The following is an 18,104-nucleotide window of genomic DNA, read 5'->3' as shown; positions in this document are numbered from 1 at the left end:
TTTCCAGAAGAACGCACACTATTACTGCGATTTTGACTTAATATTGACATATTTGCGAATAAATAACTAAATCAGCTGGCATATTTGTTGTTTAGTTTTTGAATTTTTGACGTTTTATTTGCATCGTCACCAATATGCAAGTAGGCAAAAAAGCAAGGAAGCGTTACAGATGTCTGTGTTTACCAATAAGTAGCATTGCGAAAGATAAACAACTTTGTCTGTCAAAATTTTTAGTAATACAGTGTATGCTACTTAAATCTTTTTCTAACTAATGCGTTATTAGAATGATGAGTCAAATAATTTAGCGTTGTGTTGCTTTTATAGACAGAAAATTGCTTTTAGAAATCCAGTGCAAATTATCATAGAAGTCCGAAGATTGCTTTCAGTAGCCAAGTCTAAATTGACCTCCCACTTCTTAGAAAATAATAAGGAAGCTATAGTAAATCATGAAAACTTCTCACTGTTAGCCCTTTGAAGAAAAAAAAACAGAAAAAGCATATTAAATCATCTTGTGCCTTATGGTCTCTAACGGCACCCATAGTCTCATGAGCTCATAATTTATTGCGGAACTATTTGGGAATTTTTTCTACATTATAACACTGCATACCACGGTTAACATTTGTAAAAAACATTAAATGTAGGCTTATTACTAGAAATTATATATTTAAAGGTGTCTTGAATATTCCTTCTATATGTTTGATGCTGGTGGCTACACAAGCGCTGATATATTTTTTTCATTATAAATCAAAGTTTTTTTGTGTAATTGTTTTAAATGATTATTATTAATAAATAAACCATCAGAATTGACTTCATGAGAATAAAGTCAATGGAATGGAAACATTATTCATGCGGATTAAATAGTCATGCATCAAGTCACGTAAAAATCAAGCCAAACTTTACCAAACTTAGCCAGCCGACCCAGAATATAGAGATAACAAATATGTTGAAATGAAAAATTTGGTCTGAATTAGCCTATTAAATATTGATGTCCTAACTATTTTGTCAGGCGCTGTAATACACTGGCTCTAGTCCAGACCAGAATGCATATGCTCTAATATATCTAATTTATCTGAAAACTAATGACAGGTAGGTTTAGGTAAATTTCCTTTTACGACTATTGCAAAGGATAATCGTCTTGGATTTATAGTACTGTACCTTATTTCTATTTTCAAGGCTTAAAACAGCCTGTCTGAGTATAGTATTCATATCTGAAGTATAAAGTATGTTAACATTAGGTGTGTGAATGAATCATAATTAAGCCATAGCCAGACCTAAGGTAGCGCTACCAATTCCCATAAACCATGAAGGGAATAGTTTTTGTCTTGATATAAACAATTATAAATATTACTGTTCATGAAACAATTTATCATTGCAAATCAGTACATAGTTCAAGATTTAAATACTACAGGATGTCAACAAGTTGCTAGCAGATGTTTCATTGTTACGGGTTTCCTTAGAACAGCTATGTATGACTTTAGCAACCAATAGCAGTGAACTACCATGGAAACTCCATCAAATATTCTAAAGTTTGTTCGTCAAACCAATGATGAAATGGATATAAAGCACGACCACCTCATAACTGAATTAGAGTCATCTGAAGGACACACAGCTTCTACATTGAGGTATTACCATTGCTGCTCCTGTTCATACTGTTTAAAAAAAGCACTAATAGTACTTCTGCGTACGCTGTCATCAGATGTTCATATTGCCACATTTGTTAACTACCAGTTTCTCTAATTACCAACATCATAGCCAACAGATAATTCAGAGTAATGTGAATTACTAGCTGTTTGTCAGATAACGAATACCAGATAGACTTTAACATGCAACTATTCACTTGTAACTGATGTTCATGTTGTATCAACTATGGCGAATATACGGTTTAGCAAAGAACTATGCAAACATACAGTAATATTTAGCATGACCAAAGTAACCAATCTCATTTTTTATCTAGAACAATCTATCAGGATGGAGAGCATGAGGCTTTTTTAAAGAAGCTTGAAGCAAGGATATTGTTGCAAGACAAAGAGATAGAGAAGATGTGTCACAGACACTACCAGGGCTTCATAGATGCTGTTCGGGAGTTGCTGCAAGTCAGAGGTCAGGCCAACTTGGTTAAGGTATGAGTCTGAATTGTATTTAACCAGATTTTAAATACTGCAAAAAATTATGAAAAACGGTTCAATTAATTATCAAAATTGGTCTTTAGATTTGTTTCTTAGATGAACTAACAAAGAGAGTCACTAATATCTGACAATAGAGAATGTACCGTATCACATGTGCGCGAGTTCTGACATCTAGCATAAATTCCATCTTACGTCTGTGACATAATAGGTTTCATGAAGTGAAGTAGTAGTGCAGCTAAGCTAGTTTTTATACTCGATCTAGTGTTATGTTTGTTGCCATGTTGGTCACTAAACTATTGTATGTAAACTAGACTAGATGTATTGTAAGCGGTTGATGTTGTGCAGGATGAGATTTCACAAGTAGACAGTGAACTACAGGCCTCTAGCAGGCCACTAATAAGCAAAGCTGATGAGCTGATAGCCTGTCGAAAAACACAGCGCAATGCCTGCTCTGTTGTGGAAATTTTGGAACTAACATTACCAGGTATGAGAATTGACTTTATGGTGGCGATTCAATTTTAAGAAGTATGAGAGGTCACCTGGTTAATTAATCATGCATCAAGTCCCATAAATGTCAAGTTACAACTTCGCAAACTTGTGTCTCTTCTGTCAATTACAGGCTGTGAAAGTACATATATACAATCGAAGGAAATCTAATCAGCTGTATACTTGGCTGATTATAATACAGCTAAAGAGTGAACGTGTATTTGCTACTTTTGTTATTTTACAATTGTCAAGACTCAGGCCTGAGAATACAACACCCTGCGACTGTTCAACCAAGCAATTGTTCTTTTTTATTTGTTGTTATTAAATGATGTGCGCTTGTAGCATTTGCTAAGAGAAAGGATAGTTGGTAGCTAGTTATGTTGGTAGTATTTGCTGAGATATATGATAGTTGATAGCTAGTTATATTGGTAATATTGGCTGAGAGATATGATAGTAGCTGGTTATGTTGGTAGTATTTGCTGAGAGATGTGATAGTTGGTAGCTGATTATGTTTGTAGTAGCTGACCTTTTCTTACACTTCTGTTTTGCTATAGTTTTAGAAATGTATGCAAAGCTGCAGGAACAGATGAAAGCCAAAAGGTATTCACACCATTCTATATTTTTCTGTTCAACTCTTTTTTAACTCCTACAAGAGCAAGCAATCTTAGAATAGTCCTTGTAGAGCACCTTCAACCAGGCAGTGACATAACATCTCTACACACCCGATATAGTCCTTGTAGAGCGCCTTCAATTAGGTAGTGACATAACATCTTTACACACCCGATATAGTCCTTGTAGAGCACCTTCAACTAGGTAGTGACATAGCATCTCTACACACCTGATATAGTCCTTGTAGAGCACCTTCAACTAGGTAGTGACATAACATCTTTACACACGTGATATAGTCCTTGTAGAGCACCTTCAACTAGGTAGTGACAACATCTCTACACACCTGATATAGTCCTTGTAGAGCACCTTCATCTAGGTAGTGCCAACCTCTCTACACACCTGATATAGTCCTTGTAGAACACCTTCAACCAGGTAGTGACATAACATCTCTACACACCTGATGTACTATCCCTACACATTTGCAATAGTGTTCTTCTACACTTGATATAGTCTCTATACACACCTGATATGGTCTCTATACACACCTGATATAGTGTCTCTATACACACCTGATATAGTCTCTATACACACCTGATATGGTGTCTCTACACACCTGATATAGTGTCTCTATACACACCTGATATAGTCTCTATACACACCTGATATCGTGGTTTTCTACTCATATAGCATCTGACTTAATATAGTGCGACATATTATTTCTAGAGTATTTCCTTGATCATTTTTCGGTCGCATTATGATGATAAGACTACCTCGTGCAGGTACTACCCAGCCCTGAAGACCCTTGAGCAACTCGAGCACACATATCTCCCTAGGATATCCCACTTCAGGTTTACTCAGGATATGTGCTCAGCCATTCCTACCATCAGAGCTCAGATCAAAGATGCTTCCATGTCAGACCTTAAAGATTTTCTTGAGAGTATCAGACGACACTGCTCTCGGGTGGGAGAGGCTGCAATGATTCAGGTTAGCTGATTAACCCTTGTGTATATAGTGCACATAGTGCACTGTTATACATAGTGCTCTGTTATACATAGTGCACTGTTATACATAGTGCACTGTTATACATAGTGCGCTGTTATACATAGTGCACTGTTATACATAGTGCTCTGTTATACATAGTGCACTGTTATACATAGTGCACTGTTATACATAGTGCGCTGTTATACATAGTGCTCTGTTATACATAGTGCACCGTTATACATAGTGCACTGTTATACATAGTGCTCTGTTATACATAGTGCACCGTTATACATAGTGCACTGTTATACATAGTGCTCCGTTATACATAGTGCACTGTTATATCATACACTGTATGCATGTAGTTGAAGCCCACTGAACTATATATTTGTTTGTAAATTCTTTTGTAATGCAAGTTATATATCTCTGCAGACTGCAGTTAGAGCCAAAATGGATGTTGACTTGGCACGCAAAACACTAGCAAAGAAACAATCAAGCAATCCTTTAAATCCATTTGCAAGTCCTGAAGCGAACAAGGATGAGGAAGAGGTTAGTTAGCTATTTTTTGCCTTCTGCACACTACTCATCGGTAACAGTCAGAACATCGGAACTTAGTCGGATGATAGATTACATGAAGGACCTATAAGTAATGTTTCATGCGAGCTTCAATGCTTGACTCTGTATCTAAAGCAGTCTGCGGAGTATCTAAAGTAATCAGCGGGGAGTTAGCACCTCCTGGTAGTTAGCTCCTGGTAGTTATTTCAGAGCTGATGAATCCACACCATAAAGAAAGTGTCATGTAGTCTTTTGTTATTAATACCATACTTGTTGTTGTCACACCATATTTCATTTTCCAATGCTCTCTGCCACGACAACTTCATGTATACATGTACAGCTCTCTTTGTACGGTTAAAATTGACAGTATTTCCGATGTATTTATATGAAAGAACACATACTGTGCTATAATAATGATGAGACTCGTAGCTGCTCGCAATTACAATCCTACACACTCTCACATCCTCGAAATATCTTAAAACATTCAAGATACAATTTTAGTCTTTTTAGATTTAGAGGATCATGTAAAGTGCAATATTTCCTTTTTTGTATCGTATACTTTCGCCTCACTAAGTTTCCGCGCTGTTATCTTTGTTTCATTTTTTGAGAGCACAAGCAGCATATATTTACCCTATGTACTGAAACTCATTCTGTCATAACTGACTATTTGTCACAGCCTGTCACTTCTACACCTTATCTTGTTGCTTTTTATTACCAGCCACCCAGTCCACAGGACCTTGTAGATTTCTCTGCGGTCTACCGATGTCTTCATATTAATTCCGTGCTGGTAAGTGGCATAGCACATATGGCGATTTTGTATGTTTTATGTACACAGGAGCAGAAAATGTACAGAGGTCATCTATATAATTGTATAGAGAAGCTGTATATGTATAGAGGCCATACGTATAATTATGTGCGCAGGGCAGCATATGTACAGAAGTCATTTGTATAATTAAATACACAGGAGCTGTATATGTACAGAGGTCATTTGTATAACTATATACACAGGCGCTGTATATGTAAAGAAGTCATTTGTATAATTAAATACACAGGAGCTGTATATGTACAGAGGTCATTTGTGTAATTATATACACAGGAGCTGTATATGTACAGAGGCCATTTGTATAATTAAATACACAGGAGCTGTATATGTACAGAGGTCATTTGTGTAATTATATACACAGGACCTGTATATGTACAGGGGCTATGTGTACCATTATATACACAAGGGCAGCATATGTACAGAGGTCACATGTAGAGTTATATGCACAGGAGCAGTATGAATGTACAGAGGTCATGTGTACAATTATATATACAGGGACAGCATATGTAGGAGCTCATTTGTATGATTATATACACAGGGGTAGTATACGTACAGGGGCCTCGCGTTTAATCTTATACGCATAGAGACAGCCATTTCTATTAATGATTTTTACGCATCTTCTTTGAGTCAGCGTATGACTTGCAGGGAGCGAGGGACCAGTTTGAGTCATACTACCGCAAGCAGAGGCGGCAGCAATGCGGTCTTGTACTTGATCCACCAGCCAATATGGGAGAGAGTCTCGATGGATACAAGAGTTATTTTCACAACATCATCGGGTTAGTCATACATACATGTATCTACATTAGCCATTTGCTATCTGTACTAGTCATGCATATCTGTACTAGTCATACATATCTGTATTAGTCATACATAACTGTATTGGTCTGCAAATACCTATCAGTTTAATACTTACTTTAGTTTGTACTTTCTCTTGTCTGTGTGTAGCGGGTATTCGCTGTGTTGTACATCCATACTTGACAGCTCACATCAGGCTCTTTGACCTTGGGATCTAATGGCCACCTAATAGATTGTTTTTACCTCATTACAATGTACTTCATCGAATGTGCTGGCTTTGTCTCTGCATTGTTATACGTGTGCCAAAGGTATATGGAGTATCTACCACTTTCCACCATCATCTGTCGAGTAATTTAGACACAACCTTCTTTTGAAGGTTCTTTGTGTGTGAGGAACACATACTGAACACAACCTCAGGTCTGGTCACTAGAAACTACATGGATGAGCTGTGGGAGAGGGCTGTCAAAAGGATTGTTAACCAACTGAGGACTTACTCCGCCTATTGTACAGATTCATCACTCAACCTTAGCATCAAGAATACCATTGTTCTCTTCAGCCATTGCATGAAGGCAATTATATTTGTCTGCTCTTACTGTTCTTACCATTCTGTAGAAGCGCTCTTACTGACCAAACAAAATGCTAGTTCATTCCATCTCCAAACTTTCCTCTTTCACACATATGCTCGCCTATGTTCTAGGGCTATGGGTTTGTGTTCTAGGGCTACGGGTTTGCTGTTACGCAGTTCTACGATCTCCTAAAGGAGGTAAGGGATCAGTACACAGAGATTCTTATGCAAAAATGGGTTCAGATTTTTGGAGAAATATTTGAAGCTGATGACTACACGGCTATTTTGGTACGAGAAGAGGAGGAATACTATTTTGTAATCTCCAAGTTTCCTTACATTGACGAGAAACTTGAAAAGGTTGGTTTAGACTTAGCAGTTGTTGCTCCTTGCCCCTACATTTGACAGCTGAGCAATGCGTATTATATTATATATAAAACAACATTCCCGAAAACATCAATTACTCTGCTTTTTCAGATTGACAACTAAATAATCTTATTATTGTCCCGGTAAATCATTCATGTTTTTTAGTGATTCTTCAGCTTTCTTGGCACTTAGAAAACTTGAATCCATTCTGATTTGTTTGGCTATTATCAGAGATGTTTTAGCAAGTCTGTCTAGCCCTAGTGGCTGTGTATCCGCAGTTGCTATATAGCTATATTTGTTACATTGCTATAATTGCTGTAGAACCATAACTGATACCAGTGAGAGGGTGCTGTACGTACAGACGAACCTTCTTATTAAAACTTAACTCAGAGTAGACCACAAATCATATCATTATCATATCAAATCATTTGATATAATTACTCATAAAATATTACCTAGCCAAAATTTTTGATGTTTCAAGAAATCAGAAAGGAATGGTGTAGTTGTCTAGCATGTTGTTTCAAAAAATCAGAAAGGAATGGTGTAGTTGTCTAGCATGTTGTTTTTTAAATGAGAAGTTGCCATATTTCAAATCAATACTACATACTTATTTTTCGATCGTAACCTACCAAACTAGTCAGAAGACTACCGATTGTAACCTACCAAACTAGTCAGAAGTAACCTACCAAATTAGTCAGAAGTAACCTACCAAACTAGTCAGAAGATCGTAACCTACCAAACTAGTCAGAAGTAACCTACCAAATTAGTCAGAAGTAACCTACCAAACTAGTCAGAAGATCGTAACCTACCAAACTAGTCAGAAGATCGTAACCTACCAAACTAGTCAGAAGTAACCTACCAAACTAGTCAGAAGTAACCTACCAAACTAGTCAGAAGATCGTAACCTACCAAACTAGTCAGAAGATCGTAACCTACCAAACTAGTCAGAAGACCGTAACCTACCAATCTAGTCAGAAGTAACCTACCAAACTAGTCAGAAGTAACCTACCAAACTAGTCAGAAGATCGTAACCTACTAAGCTAGTCAGAAGACCAAAAAATATTCCTTCATGCTAAAACTCCTTTGTAGACAACATTTTTGTTTCTCCTTCTGTGGCAAAGAGATTTTTGTGACTGCCAATTCTAGGTTTGGCTTCCTTCAATTCTTATTCTTTCCGCTTGAATATGGATATGATAAATTTTGTGGAAATTGGTAGTTGCGATCTCTTGAATTGATGACATTCGCATCATATCCAATAAGCCTAGTTCATAATGTATGGTAGAGCTCTTTTGTCACTAATCTTATCTTACTGCAAACCTTTTGTGCAGCCAGGTTTTGAAGGAAGATGGGCGCTGCTGCCAGTAAGTGGAAAGGCACTTACTGGCAGCGCTAGGTAGTTTAGAAACCTTGAAGACTAGTATATGATAGCATTTGATCTTCAACTGTCAGCCTCATATATATATATATATATATATATATATATATATATATATATATATATATATATATATATATATATACATGTATATATATATATTAGATTTAAATGTTAACTCGTTTGTAGAATACAGCTGCGTGAGATTTGAAACAAGCCTATAATCTATATATCTCAAAGTTTGTCTTTTGTTTGCTGTCCTCAATATGTCCGGCTGTAGAGATTAAACTCTTGCAATGAAAAATCTCAAATGTACTAAAATTGAACTCGCGACAATTGTGATTACAAGTATGCCAACACCCGCATCTAACCACAAGGCTAAGCTGTTCTTATCTTACTTGGCTTATCTATAGTATACTTATAGCGATTAAAGTTATATATGTACATTTTAATATGAATTAATATTACCTTTTGCATTTGTTTTTTGAAAATTTTTCTTAAAAGCCATTTCAAAACGCATTATTCATTTTTTTCATTTTTAATTTTCAAATGTGCTATTTCAATTATAAATGTTTCATTACAGCGCAACTGTAACAGCACAATTTCAATCTTCACTTTCCAGTTATCGCAAATGGCAATCGCTAAAAGTCGTAAATCTAAAACATATTCACATGAACATTCTCGACTAGGAATTGCCTGTACATTCTCTTTTGGGTCAGCCAGTCAAAGTACCCTCATGCGCTTCACTGATGTATTTAATTTCGATATCGCAATTTTACGTTTGTATCAATATCGTGGAGTACCAGTATCGTCTTATTCCAAATTTTGACGAATAGCTTCTGTAGCAACAATAACATTTTTTATACACACACTTCCACATACTCATTGTTATAATTAATTCAACATTCGTGACTTTTATTTTGTTTTATCAGTTCGTTTTAATTATATCAGCATCGAGGCTCATTTCATTGTAACCATTGTAACAAAACAGACTAGTTAGCCATTGCTAATTATTTCACATTTAGACACCTTTACATTTGTTTTAGTTTTTCTCCTAATTTATTTGAACTGCACAAAACACTTTTCTCATGATATGAATTTTAAAAGTTATGATGAAAAATGGGGGATATTTTAAATAAAAATAAATTTTTAATGCAAAAATTTTTTATTATTGGGGCAATGCTGGGTATTCATCTAATTTAATATATATGAATGTGTTTGTGTGTCCGGACCTTCACGTCTGTCCAACATCTGCTCTGCAACCATCCTCCACGCTCTAACTAGCTATAAACCTAACCAAATGTGCCATTGTGCTTTAATTAATAAAAAATTGCCTTAACCTGGGAATTGTGGTTTGAGTTCCGTCGAGGATCAGATTTTTTGTCTTCATTAAATTATTATCTTGTTTCAATTCTCGCAATAGTACGAAACAGTCATAACCTCGACATACGAATGTCTCAACATACGAGAAATTTGAGATACAAGCAGCATTTTGAGCAAGTTTCTTTGAGATACAAGTAATCTTTAAGATAACAGCCAGTTTTCAATGGCCACATATAGCCAAGTTTTAAGAACAGCATCGCATGGTTTTGCTCCTCGAATCAGTTTGCAAAAAAGTCAGTCCAATAATGGTCGGTAGTAGTTGGTAGCAGGCGGTAGCAGTTGGTAGTAGTTCGTAGCAGTCGGTAGTAGTCGGTAACAGTCGGTAGTAGTCAGTAGGCAGTAGTTGGTAGTAGTGGGTAGTAGTTGTTAGCAGTTGGTAGTAGTCGGTAGTAGTTTGTAGCAGTAGGTAGTAGTCAGTAGTACAGTGGAACCTCGGTTCTCGAACGCTTCGGTTCTCGAACGCTTCGGTTCTCGACCAATTCGGTTTTGACCAAAAAATTAAGATTTGTTCGTTTTTGATCTCGAACATAAATTCGGTTCTCGACCAGACCGGAGCGTGCGCATTAGAATTAAACATTCAGAACAGCTCCGGAAACAGCATGGAAACACTAGTTAACTGAGGGAGAAGCAAGTTACGCTTCATAAACTCTTAACAAAAAGGAAAGAACCGTCTGGGACGTCGTAGGAACCGTCTGGGACGTCGTAGGAACCGTCTGGGACGACGTACCTCTACCGAAGAGATTTGCTAGGGAGACAACTCCTCCAGTCGAGTAACCCTAAATTGTTTTGGAGGTTTCTCCTTCAAAGATATGAAGTAGACGTGCCATTGCTGTTTATATTTTCACACAGTTTCTGATGTAATTGATGTGTTGCATTTTTTGCTGTTTCATTATCAATTTTTGGTATTGTTTCTTGACCCAGAATGTTTTCGATGTTTTAAGAGCAAAACATACGATATTTTTACTTTTGGTTTTCTTTTTTCATCATCATAAATAGTAAATCTTTTATTAAAAATAAACACGATCTATATCTACCCATTTTTATTTAAAGTATGTAGTACACAGTACAGTTTTTGGTGTAAAATCTTAAACAAATACTTTACTGAAATTGTTTTCTCAACTTGGAACGGATTAAAATTTACATATATTCTAATGGGAATAATTGTTTTGGATCTCGAACAATTCGGTTTTCGAATAATCTTCTAGAACAGATTGTGGTCGAGAACCAAGATTCCACTGTAGTTAGTAGCAGTCAGTAGTAGTCAGTAGTTGTTGGTAGTAGTCAGTAGTAGTCAGCAGTAGTCGGTAGTAGTCAGTAGTAGTTGGTAGTATTTGGTAACAATCGGTAGTAGTTGGTAGAAGTCTGTAGTAGTCACTAGAAGTTGGTAGCAGTCAGTAGCAGTTGCTTGAAATTAAATAAGCTGATTGTACATGTAGGTATAGTGGTTTACACTATATCTACAATATTAGCTTACAAATTATGTAAAAAATATTACATTTTATCTAGGAGTGTTTATATTGTGGTATTTATTAAACTGCATGTATGCAAGTATTTACATTTATATTTTTATATATCGTGGTCATCTATAATATGGTCATGGTGGTCAGTAGTCGTGGTCATCTATTGCTATGAATTTGAGTGTGTCGTAAGCAAAGGCCTATAAGCCTTAAAAGTAGGTGCGGGCCTTTGCTGCCAGTTTCTTGGCTGTATAGGTTTGTAGTTGAAATTATTGAAACTTCTGGATATTGAAACTGCTGTTGGAAAAGAGTTTAAGGGTAGTAAATATCTGATAAAGGTAGAGTTTTAGTTAAAGTTGAAAGTTAGTGGGTTTGAGTACATGGACAATGCATTACGATGGCATGAACTGGTTGCTATGCAGTTAGTTATGTCTGTACGTGTAGTGTGTATTCTAGCACTTAGTACTGGAAGGATTCCAAGACAAGATTTTCGTGATGCGATGTCTTTGTAGGAATAAAGTAAAACACCCTTATCATACATGCTCTGATTTGGTGATCTCTATAATTGTAGGCTAAGTTCCCCAAGCAGTTTCCTTTTTCTCAGATGGTACCCAGGGTGTATGGCCAGTGTCGTCAGTATATCTACTCTTGTCTCAAGTTTTGTGAAGGTATCGCACGATTCGCTTTCTCTTTTCCGATTCTTGATAAAAAGTGATATTCAAGTAGTAGCTCTTTAGCTTCTCTCTTCTACTATATCAACAGTCTTCCCATTTTATAGTTGCTTTTAGTGACACGCGGTCTGGTTAATTCGTTTAGCCAATGTTCTCTCTACATGAACTTTAGAAATGAGATCATAATGAGAATTTTTTTCAAAACAAGTTGAGTCTTAACCCATCTGTTATTTTGTCAGGCCTTCACTTGAGTCACACTGAAATAGATGATATGATCAGAAAGTCTACAAATGTCTTGCTGACAAGAACGCTGAGCGGCGCTGTCTCCTTGCTTCTAAAACAGCCGAGCCTTAGTCTCCTCCAGCTCATCCAAATAGCTGTCAATATGAACTATCTGGAGAAGTCTTGCGATTTCCTTGAAGAGTTCATATCTAATACAACTGGGTGAGCATGTTTAAGCATGTGTAAGCAGGTGTAAGCATGTGTAAGCATGTTTAAGCATGTGTAAGCATGTTTAAGCATGTGTAGGCAGGTGTAGGCCGGTGTAAGCATGTTTAAGCAGGTGTAAGCAGGTGTAAGCATATGTAAGCATGTTTAAGCAGGTGTAAGCAGATGTAAGCATGTTTAAGCATGTGTGAGCATGTGTAAGCAGGTGTAAGCATGTGTAAGTAGGTGTAAGCAGGTGTAAGCAGGTGTAAGCAGGTGTAAGCATGTGTAAGCAGGTGTAAGCATGTGTAAGCATGTTTAAGCAGATGTAAGCATATGTAAGCAGGTGTAAGCATGTTTAAGCATGTGTAAGCATGTGTAAGCATATGTAAGCAGGTGTAAGCATGTGTAAGCAGGTGTAAGCATGTGTAAGCCTGTTTAAGTATGTGTAAGCAGGTGTAAGCATGTGTAAGCAGGTGTAAGCATGTGTAAGCATGTTTAAGCAGATGTAAGCATATGTAAGCAGGTGTAAGCATGTTTAAGCATGTGTAAGCAGGTGCTCAAGTACCAATTAGTATGGTCTGCGCTACTAACAACTCTGCTTGCTGTTTCTGCGTTCCTTATCTGTTAGCAAAGATATCTGTTTAGTTTGAAAAGTACTCTATGTAGTGCTGAGAAGGACAGTGTGCACTCGTCCCGTCTCAGAGGAACCGCCATGTTCAAGGACGCAAGAAATGATGCTGAGGAGCGAATTTATAATCAGATCAATGAGAAAGTAGATTCATTCTTCGAGTTAGGTAGGTTGGTTTGAGCAGGAGGCGAGTTTAGTCACCAATTAAATAACAGACAAATAGATGGTTGTCTTACATCCGGATTGGTATCATACCTATATTGGTTCTATAATAACAGACAAATAGATGGTTGTCTTACATCCAAATTGGCATCATACCTATATTGGTTCTATAATGTATGCATTATTGTGTTGTTGGTAAACCACTTTTGTTGCTGTTTATTTAATCTGTTGTTTAATTCAGAAATCTGTTGATATCTACCGTATATTATAGCCGAGTATGAGTGGAACTGCTCCGACTCTGCAGGCACAGCGAGTGATTATGTTATCGACCTGATTGCATTTCTAAGATCAACTTTTATTAGCTTCTCACATCTTCCAGTAAGTAAACAGGGAAGTAGGTTACTCTATTTGAGTCTGTTTACTACAGGGAGGTAGGTTATTACTCTATTTGAGTCTGTTTACTACAGGGAGGTAGGTTACTCTATTTGAGTTTGTTTACTACAGGGAGGTAGGTTATCACTCTATTTGAGTCTGTTTACTACAACAGGGAGGTAGGTTATTACTCTATAGCTGGTAAGAGAAGCAGATATAGCATATAGCTGGTAAGAGAAGCGGATATAGCATATAGCTGGTAAGAGAAGCGGATATAGCATATAGCTGGTAAGAGAAGCGGCTGGCCCGTGCATCTAGTTGTCTCGCACTGAGTATGAAGCAATGATATCTCGTGTAGTATATATGGAGATCTTCACATTTAGATCGCATGGCCTTTATTTTCACAGTTTAAGCTTGCGCAAACGGCATGCATGTCGGTATGCAAGCACATAGCTGACAGCCTCAAACTGCTTCTAATGGATGAGGAGGTGACACAGCTGTCTCTATCATCCCTTCAACAGGTCAACCTTGACTTGGTGCAGTGTGAAAGTGAGTTTTGCGCATTGGTCTTCTTTTCTTAAGACTTTTATGCTCTAAACATCGATTAATATTGCATGCTATCTGTTACTCTGGTCTTTCACATTGAAAAAATGATGTATGTGATGACATCCATAACCTACAGTTCCTTTAATTTGAGTAGGTCTTCTACTTCATGATTTGTGATGGAGTCATCTAGTTCATAGGATTAGACCGATCTACACTCCTACTTGTTCACTCTTTCATCAGTTTACCTCTTTCTAGTTTATAAAAAACAAGTTGCGGAATTAAATTGGTGAACTAAAACTTACTCAAGCACTTTCAGGTGATCGAACAATGTGATTCCGCTAGTAGACATCTCTAATCGAATCATTTGCTCACAGTTAATTTGGATAGTTTGGGTAGAGTCCCACAATGATTTTCTAAAATCTAATTTTATTGTATTATTCCCTTTGTATAATAGAAGCAAAGCTTCAGGCTATGTTGTAGGCCTATAGATTGAAATACTTGTTATCAAACGCACATCATACCATGATTTAGGTTTTTAATTTTTTTTAGTTTTAATTCTTCATTTTCTCTGATAAGTAGCAATATTATCCCACGACCAAACAAGCAGAGCGAATGTTTAAGAGTTTTATGATAAATGCATGTACACACAACTCACGAAAATTATTCATCAACAACGTCGCAAACCCTTGTACTGAAATCTCATCAACAAATTTAACCATTTTTGTGTAGAGTCGTTTGAGTATAATAACGATACAAAACACATAAAAACATATTTAAATATGTTACCAAATCTTTGAAAATTGTCGACATATTCCTAAACCTTACCCATCTGATCGGATTATACATAAATAAAGAGATTAATTTGGCCGAAAATCGTTATTAAAACTTGCCAAGCCTTTATCAAAATTAAGACCGGCAAACGAAACGCTGAGCGACAGAGAATAGAACCATTAAGTCGTGCGCATCTCACGAAAAAATAACGTGCACACTTCACCAGTCTGTAGCATTGTCGAATTGCCGAAGCTCTCTGTAATTAACGTAGAAGTTCTGAAATATAATCGTTTCTTTTTTGCCGATTTCAAAGTAATTGACATTTTGGACACTTTTGAGTACTTTGGTATTCTAACTGATGTCCAAAACAGCGAAAGTAAAGGAGATGACGATGATATTTTTTTGTAACGATTCTTATGAGATTATTACAATATTTGATTATAAGTTTAGATGACTATTGAAGTGTTATAGTCACACTAACAACATCGATGATGGGCAGTATGTTACTGTTATTATTTTTTCTAAATAGTTTTGTTAAATAGATTTTCTAAAAATCTATATAAGTATCACAACTCCTTGATATTGTTAGCCATGACGTTTTGAAATGTAAACAAAATTGTGCATTGGTTTTCTATTATTACTGTATTACTATATTAATAATATTGGTTCTAATAATATCAGTGCATTTTACTTTTAATATTGCATTTCTCCTATTGCAGGGGTAGAGATATAAACATATAATATTTTCCTTTCATTATTGCTGTTTGTTGTACATAATAACACCCACACCCAGTACATTACAGCTACCATTGCAGTTATCCTATTGCACTGCAGTGCCATTTGACTGCTAATATTGCATTTCTCAACCATCAGTACCCTTTCTTTTTTCCAATATTACTTTGGTCGTGGGCTGTATGACAGGGGAATTTCTAGTAAGTAGAAATATAAATAATTTCAACCTAATATATATGGAGATGGAGACTACTCTTCTATTTCTATAAGTTCTATTCAAATTGCTAGAATAGACCTAATTCTTCCCATCTTATAGTGTTTGCGAGTTCTGAGCCAGTGCCCGGTATGAATGACGGTACACTGCTCATGGCTTTTGCCGAACTAAGGCAGCTGCTCGACCTTGTAATCTATGCTGACTGGAACTCTTATATTGCTGACTATGGTGCTGAGAGAAACAAGTATGCAAGAGTGCAACCACAGACTCTTCTTGCCATCCTTGAGAAGTAGGTGTCAGCTTGCTATCTCATAGTACTATACTGAATGTTTATTCAACATAATAGTACTATACTGAATGTTTATTCAACATAATAGTACTATACTGAATGTTTATTCAACATAATAGTACTATACTGAATGTTTATTCAACATAATAGTACTATACTGAATGTTTATTTAACATAATAGTACTATACTGAATGTTTATTCAAATTTAATAGTACTATACTGAATGTTTATTCAACATACAGTAGTATTCTAATAAAGTAGTACATGTATGTTACCAACTGTATTGTTGTATCACAATATCTCTGTATATCGATTTTGAAATTATCGCTGTCATATATTGAAATATTTTTTTGGGTCAGGTAAGAACCATGGGAGGCCCTGGTGTTAATGTGGTGTTAATGCAATGCTCGTGTTTTGTAGAATGAGGGCAAGCAATCGAAAAGCAAACAATTTTTTGGACTCATTTTCTCGTTTGAAAAAGCCAGAGAAAGACAAACAACAGCTGCTAGATATGGTGATAAAGCGAATTAGAGCCCTCCAGCCATGATGCTTATTATTTTCTCACACATGCTTTTATCACCTTAAACATAATTATATCACTTTATGCTTTACTCTCTGTGTATTAATATTTTTATCTTATATTTATTTATAACATAAAGATTCTATCGAAACATGAAATGTCTTGTATATAATATTTTGATACACGCAGTAAGCTGCCTTATTCCCGCATTGAGCATCTCATGGAGAATCAAATACATGTAATGAGAGCTGCTAATAAGAAACCCTGTACATGATGATACCCGCACAACTGCCTACTGTTACACTGTACATGATGATACCCGCACAACTGCTTACTGTTACACTGTACATGATGATACCCGCACAACTGCCTACTGTTACACATTCAAATCTGTGGCATCACTGATTGACCTGTTCTATTTCAATCAATTTGTTTACCTAGTGACTCTCTATCTGTTTTATCTATGGATTCTCTATTATCAGTCCCTTTTATGCCTATTGAAAAATAAAGGTACTCTATATGTAAGCATTAGATAGTATGTTGTGCATCATAGGTTTATCAGTTTGCTGTTTACCTGGTTTTTTAATCAATATCTACCAATTTGATCACTAGCAACTGTGCTGAACCAAGTCTTAACAAAAATACTTTTAGCAAAAATCTTTTGGTTGATCAACGGCTAGTTGGGTAATAATTTTAACCTAGTACTTTTGGAGTATTTTTATCTCATAAGAAAAAGCTTTGGAATGAAAAGCCTGGATAAGTGTGATCACTGGCATCACCACTGAAGCGCTAAGCCATTGATTTTCTAAAGCCTTCGTAGTACTGTAGGAACGGAAAAAGAAATTTGTTTACGTCATTAAAGATAAGAAATAATTTATCTAGGAATTGTCAACAGCGTTTCTAGGTAAGAGGTATTTCATTTGCATGTGTCCGCTATTAAGGACCTCCCATGAATGCTGCTTTAGCAGTTAGCAGATCATAAGCATTCGGTGAGGTGAACAAAAACTTAGAGAAGACTGGATCAATGTCAGTGAATAGCACAGAGAGCATAGCAGACGATGGCTGTCTTATACCAATAGAAATGAGGAAATGGCTGGCAAAGGCGTTTGGTAGGTTAAAATAACCAATTATTCTTTCGGCTGCCCTGTTTACCTTAGCTAAACAAACTAGCCTTTAACCGTCTGATGCCGACTTATAATTTACATGTGAAATAAAGAAACTAAAGGGAAAGCTCTACATATTGGGAAAGAATAT

The 18,104-nt window shown here is 36.3% G+C and overlaps 1 protein-coding gene across 1 annotated transcript; it reads left to right on the top strand.

Annotated features, from left to right (window-relative positions):
- The first annotated feature begins 125 nt into the window (after window positions 1-125).
- LOC137385690 (exocyst complex component 6B-like) lies at window positions 126-17,329 on the top strand. The gene is made up of 18 exons (XM_068072216.1): window positions 126-140; window positions 1,479-1,622; window positions 1,955-2,120; window positions 2,472-2,610; window positions 3,167-3,212; window positions 4,001-4,205; window positions 4,632-4,748; window positions 5,473-5,541; window positions 6,223-6,353; window positions 6,749-6,941; window positions 7,091-7,294; window positions 12,087-12,183; window positions 12,426-12,630; window positions 13,282-13,409; window positions 13,677-13,783; window positions 14,185-14,326; window positions 16,143-16,329; window positions 16,751-17,329. The coding sequence occupies exons 2-18, from the start codon at window positions 1,501-1,503 to the stop codon at window positions 16,875-16,877; spliced, it is 2,385 nt and encodes a 794-aa protein (XP_067928317.1). The 5' UTR covers window positions 126-140; window positions 1,479-1,500; the 3' UTR covers window positions 16,878-17,329.
- The last annotated feature ends 775 nt before the right edge of the window (window positions 17,330-18,104 follow it).

This window comes from Watersipora subatra, chromosome 1 (genome assembly GCF_963576615.1).
Source record: "Watersipora subatra chromosome 1, tzWatSuba1.1, whole genome shotgun sequence".
NCBI lineage: Eukaryota > Metazoa > Bryozoa > Gymnolaemata > Cheilostomatida > Watersiporidae > Watersipora > Watersipora subatra.
This window is presented reverse-complemented; position numbering and strand designations above follow the sequence as displayed.

Bases quoted from the DNA above. Each gene is read 5' to 3' on its own strand.
- LOC137385690 (XM_068072216.1), top strand. From the start codon at position 1,501: ATGGAAACTCCATCAAATATTCTAAAGTTTGTTCGTCAAACCAATGAT. The intron at 2,121-2,471 runs GTATGAGTCTGA...GATGTTGTGCAG, and splicing joins GTCAGGCCAACTTGGTTAAG to GATGAGATTTCACAAGTAGA. The intron at 5,542-6,222 runs GTAAGTGGCATA...TATGACTTGCAG, and splicing joins TTCATATTAATTCCGTGCTG to GGAGCGAGGGACCAGTTTGA.